This window comes from Platichthys flesus, chromosome 3 (assembly GCF_949316205.1).
Source record: "Platichthys flesus chromosome 3, fPlaFle2.1, whole genome shotgun sequence".
Lineage (NCBI taxonomy): Eukaryota > Metazoa > Chordata > Actinopteri > Pleuronectiformes > Pleuronectidae > Platichthys > Platichthys flesus.
The window spans coordinates 663188-669187 of NC_084947.1; the positions used below are offsets into that span (position 1 = coordinate 663188).

The 6000-nt window shown below is 47.3% G+C and overlaps 1 protein-coding gene across 1 annotated transcript in view; it reads right to left on the reverse strand.

The window, feature by feature from the left end:
- Window positions 1-6000, reverse strand: part of si:dkey-220o5.5 (actin filament-associated protein 1-like 2) — a 30620-nt gene that overhangs the window by 15731 nt on the left and 8889 nt on the right. The window contains exons 5-11 of the mRNA XM_062384831.1: window positions 5843-5960; window positions 4963-5192; window positions 4470-4649; window positions 3443-3529; window positions 3156-3225; window positions 2792-3048; window positions 1812-1915 (exon numbers count right to left, since the gene is read on the reverse strand). Coding sequence (XP_062240815.1) covers window positions 1812-1915; window positions 2792-3048; window positions 3156-3225; window positions 3443-3529; window positions 4470-4649; window positions 4963-5192; window positions 5843-5960 — 1046 coding nt within the window. The remainder of the gene's footprint in view (window positions 1-1811; window positions 1916-2791; window positions 3049-3155; window positions 3226-3442; window positions 3530-4469; window positions 4650-4962; window positions 5193-5842; window positions 5961-6000) is intronic.

Consider the following 6000-nt stretch of genomic DNA (forward strand, 5'->3'; position numbering starts at 1 on the left):
GTCTCCTGTAAAAAAAGGACATCCAGCTTTTTTACTTTAAAAAGTTCTGAAACTAAGAACCTTTTGTGCGCACTTCTACCCCCGTTAATGTTTAATGCGGCTATTTTTAATGCCATGAGGATAAAAAAAAATAAAGCGTAAAAGGACAAACAGGTAAACACAGCGGAATGAAAACACCCAGTGATGAATGGTCATGGTCTTTATTTACAGTTTTTCCTCCTCTTTGACCGTATCTTGCATGGAAGACCTTTTTTTGCTGCAGTCACATGCTTCCTGAGCCTGTATCTGCGTTTTTCATCCAGGACATCCGTCCCTACCTCTTTCTGGAGGGAACTGACTGTCTGTATGAATTTTTTAATATCTGGGAAGTACTCCGCCACCTCCACTGCTTTGCCAAATGATTCATCTAAAAACTCATTGACCTCTTTTAATGAATATAACTCTGTGCTAATTGAGCCGCTCTCAGCTACAGACACATTGTCTGATTCGTAGTCATCCTCCACGTCCATCTCACTAACCTGACTGCAGTCTACTTCAGCCTGTCTGGGTTCTGCCTGCTGTGCAGACCCACACTGCATCCCCTGCTCCGGGTTGGCAACCAACACCTCTCCTGTTATGACCTGTTTCTCACTTATCTTCTCCTGCTTCGACAATATCTCAGAAGCAGGCGCAGCAGAGGGAACCTCTGCGCCACTAACAACAGCTGGACCTCCAGCAGCCGGAGCCGGCGCAGCCGGCTCGGCTGCTGCCGGAACCGCCGCCGCCGAAACCCCCGCAGCCGGCCCGGGACCCACCGGACCGACCGCACCCGGCCCGCTATCCACCGGAACTACCGCCGCCACCGGCACCACCGCAGCCAAACCGGGCGCCGCAGCCACCGGCACTCTCGCGGCCGGAACCGCTGCAGCAGAATCCTCAGCCGCAGAGGACGCAGCAGCACCGGCCGCCCGTCCCCACGCAGGCTTAGTCCCCCCGGCGCTGCCCTCCCCTCCCTCCGCTCCAGCGGACCCCGCCGCCCGTCTCCCGTGCGGGCACGTCACTTTCTTGTGTCCCACTTCTCCACAATGAAAACATTTCATGCTTCCCGAGCTCGCGTACACCATATAGAAACTTTCTTCATGGCGAACCCGGAAAGACACGTCCAGTGTGTGAGACTCGTTTTCAAGAAACATGAAGGCTTGTCTCCGCAGAGACTGGACATGCTTCAGCTTCGTGTCCTTGCACCCCAGACCCACCGCGCGGAACCCACTCGCGAACTTCCCAAAACGCCGCAGCTCTCGCTCCAGAGCTTCATTTGGAATAAACGGAGGGACACCTGACACGGTGATCCGGGTGGAGGCTACCGCTAACGGGGACACCTGAATAAACTCCTCCTCAACTGTAACCCCACTTTCAATTAGCTGCGTGACTGAGTCCGGATCTTTGAAAAAGATCACCAGCGCCTTGTTCATTCTGGAAGCGTAGGTGATGTTCCCGTGCCCCACCTGCTCCCCCACGGCCAACAGCACCTGCTCCACTGTGGAGCTGAGCTGAGGCACCAGCCTGACGCCATGTCTCAGGGACATCGGCGGCGTCCCTGCGGACGCCATGCGCCACGAGACACGCACAACACACAGACAAACTACACTACACGTACACAATCACTCCACAAACACTACGAAACAATGATCATACAATAAACATACAGAAACCTGAATAAGTTTGAAAATCGCTTTGCTTCACCTCCTCTCTTCACAACTACACCTCCACCAACGAAGAAGAAGAAGAAGAAGAAGAAGAAGAAGAATAATGATGGAGGTCGTGACCTTTACCTGAGAGCTCCACCTGTGTGTCCCTGTGCAGTGGTGTCTTGGTGACTGACAGCTCCGTCCTGCAGCAGCTTCAGCCATCTTTCCTTTTCCTCCAAACTTCTGACCTGAGGGAGGGAGGAAACTTAATTAACAGATTAATAATCGATAACTGATTATAAAGAAAATGGGTTATTGGTTGACACGTGGTGTAAATTCTGAAATGATTGTTTTGTTATTGATGATATGTTCACATGTTGACGCTCAGTTTGACAGACGTGCATCGTTTATCTGAGATTATTGACATCACATGTTTTTGTTTATATGTTTTCCTGTCTGAATGTTTCCTTTTGAACAAATCATCCTTTTGAACAAGTAAATATATTTAAAGCTATGAAGTTTCTAATTTCGTGTCACGCTGGCTAAATATGTCCCCTAGTGGTGAAGAGACTAAACAGTGGGGGATCCAGAGCTGATCCACGTGAAACTTATTGTTCTCAGAAAAAGGCTCGGAAGAAAACCCTTGTGTTGTCGGGGAACATTAAATTTGAAAGGTTCGATCAACGTCATCACACAACAGAGAGCAGCTCACACACTAACGCTAACGCTAACGCTAACCTGCACTCCACCAACTATCAAATTATACTTTGTGGTAAAGTTTTAGTCAGAAAATGCTTTGAGCCCAGATTCAAAATGAACCAAACACTCTGGGACGTGAACTTGTTTGAATTATGTTGTAAAAACTTCATACTTGTCCGAGATGTTTTTTTTCCAGATATTTTTTTGAATGAAGTTAAAAATCTTTAATTTCAGAGAATATTGGAGCTTTTCTTCTTCTTTTGTACAACTTTAATCTCATAAATTATTTAGTTTGACAACAATTCTTTTACCTAAAATGGTCATAACATCTCTTTGTGTATTCATGTGCACTGTCCCTGCACATGAATACACAAAGAGATGAATTAATAATCAAGTTGAATAAGATCCTGTGAGCAAACACTCACCTCCAGCACCGCGAGCGGGTCCCCGAGCAGGCTCAGCGTGATCCTGTACGAGTGGTCGGTGTCGGGCCCGGCTCGGACCTCGCAGCCTCGGAGCTGGACAGTGTACTGAGGAGATCGCTTGCTCTTCCTCTCCCCTCCCTCCTCCTCCTCCTCCTCCTCCTCCTCCTCCTCCTCCTCTCCAAACATGTTAAGGACGCCGTCCTCCACCCGACACAGTAAACTCTGCCATTGACAGTTCATCAGCACGTTCAGGTTGCCTGTCAATCAAACACCACAGGGATCAACGCTGGGCCCCGGCCTCTTCGTCTTCTCACTGAGCAGCTAACAGCTGATTGGTCGACAGTGTCTCTGACACTTTCAGTACCTTTGTGTTTGTGGAGGCTGCAGCGAGCAGAAGGTTTCTCCTCCTCAGAGTCGCTCTGGACTGAACTGGACTGAGGAGACACACACAGCGGGGGGGGGGGGGCTCGTCTTCATCACAGGAGGTCACAACACAGAGCTACGAAGCTTAACGTGATAAACGTTATTCTGTTTTTCACCGATATTGATTCATCTGGAGGTTGTGTGTGTGTTACTGTGTGTGTGTTTGTGTGTGTGTGTGTGTATGTGTGTGTGTGTGTGTGTGTGTGTCTGTGTGTGTGTGTGTCTCACCCTGCAGGACAGCAGCTGCTCTGATCTGATCGGAGATGATGGTCGACGTATCTCCTCTTCACCTCCAACACTCACCTCCTCTATCACCTGCACACACACAGTCAATATATATTCACACACAGTACTTGCACCTGAGCTACAATACTCATGTGGGACCATCGAAATAAAACTAGAAGTGGAAAATAAAGAACTCACAGTGATCCCAAAACTACTTTTCACTACTTTGTGAAGAGCTAGTTTAGTCCCAACACAGGGACACAAAATGGAGGACAGTTAAATCTGAAGGGTCGTGGGAGAGGAAAGAAAAAGACGATTCACTAAATGTTTGGGTTTGTCCGTTTCCCTGAAGCTGTATCAAGAACCTGCTCTGAACTGAACATGTTTCCAGAATGTTAGACCTCAGGACAATGTGTGGAAGCTTCCCAGTGAGCGAGTGGATGTGTTGGTGACAGACGTGAAACTGGAAGAACACAAACATCTCAGGATGAAGAAGAGGAGCGTAGAAGACGAAGACGTCAACTTGGAAACACGAGGAGATTCCAGATCTTCTGGTGATGAGGGCCGACTTCACAGGAGAAACACTAACTACAGGAAATGACCAGACAACATTTCACAGCTTTCATGTGTAAAAGCATCTTGACAGTCCTCCTGTCCTCAGGGTTTAGTTGGTTATAATATGTAACTTCACCACTAGAGGTCACTAAATATCTGTAAGATCCTCCAGCCACTTAGTCCTTCACTCTGAACCTTCAACTTAACTTAATGATGATACGACAGAAAATGTCCAGGAACAGTTTTCCAGAGGTCATGTCTGTAAACAGTTTATTCGAAGGTGAAACGTTGATGATTACTCATTAGAATCATGTGAGAACTTTACATATCTGAAACATGGGCGACATCACGCTGACTTTATGTCAGAGGTCAAAGGTTAGGACGACTGTTCTCATCTTTAACAAACTATTTGAAGTGTTAAATGTGCTTCTCTGTGAGTGTCGGTGTGGGATGTGTGTTGTGTTGTGCTGCTGACCCTCTTCCACTCGTCGGCCTGCTCGAAGCTGTTGTATCCCAGCACCAGGGAGTCGGAGCCCAGCAAAACCAGTTTGAGCTGGTGCTGGATCTTCCTGTTGCTCTTGGACTTGTAGACGAGCTGACAGCCGAGCAGGTTCAGCTCCAGGTGAGGCAGAAGGTCCCGAGCACATTTATAACACTGACACACAGAAAGACATCAACACAGGAAGTGAGGCAGAGCTTCAGTGGAGTCATGTGATCTGCTGACTTTGATTTGTACGATCAAAGAACGTAAATAAAGACGACAACACACTTCCTATAGAAATGTTGATGACCATCTTGACCAACATTTATTTAACGTCTACTGTGATTTGTTAGTTTGGTCCAGGTCCCATCTGCTAACATGGAGGAGAAGGAGGAGGAGTTTATAACATATACTGTTTGACACATGAAAACAACATTAATCACTGGGACAGGAGGAGTGAACACTTGTGGCAGCAGGGGGCGCTCACCAGCAGCTCGCTGTTCCGGATGATGAACAGGTGTTTGGTCCACTGTCCGAGCCACTTCCTCCTCCACAGGTAGCCACAGAGGCGGGACTCAGGGGCGGGCCTTAGGCAGGGCTGAGAGGCGCTCCATTGGATGTAATGAGCTCTGTCCTTCACTAGCTCCTCCCCCTCATCCTCCTCATCATCTTCATCACCGTAGGACTCATAGTGACTGCTGTCTGAATCCGCCTTCTCTGAAGATGAAGGTTAGTGTTAATACTTTAACGTTGACGTGTTGCTACACGTGTTCCTGTCGCTGTGTTTCCATCGACGTGTCTAATGTGCATCTTGAAAGTTTCACATCAGAGAGTTTGACTGGAAACAAAATGACAAAGTCAATTCTTCTGAATAACTTGTGACGTAGAGAAGATTTACCTCACATGACTGAACAGCTGTTTCTTCCACACATAAAGAAGAAGATGAGTAAGAAGAAGATGAGGAAGATGAGGAAGAAGAGGAAGATGAGGAAGAAGAGGAAGAAGAGGAAGATGAGGAAGAGGAAGAAAACTCTCTCCAGGATTTTCCTTTAAAACATGAAAAAGTCCTGAACTCAACGTTCCTTTTCTCACATTTCTTCTTCTTCTTCCAGGTTGGAAACATAGATAATAGCACCACCTTCTGGTGAACGTGTGAAGCCCAGTTTATTGGTTTATTTTTTTTTAAAGATTTTCTTTTCTCTCTTTAACAACTTGTTCAATGGAAACCCAGCTTGCGTGTGTGTGTGTGTGTGTGTGTGTGTGTGTGTGTGTGTGTGTGTGTGTGTGTGTGTGTGTGTCTGTGTCTGTGTGTGTGAGTCTGTGTGTGTGTGTGTGTGTGTGTGTGTCTGTGTGTGTGTGTCTGATACCGGTGTTCGACGTGGTCGTGTCAGCAGGTACGTAGGGTTCTGCTTCTTCGTAAGTATCTTCATCATCATCACTTCCTAGACCTCCTGGCGGGTGGGGGGGCACTGTGGGGCTCTGAATCTGAAATAACAGCAAATAAAAGAGATTGTTTTTTAAAGTT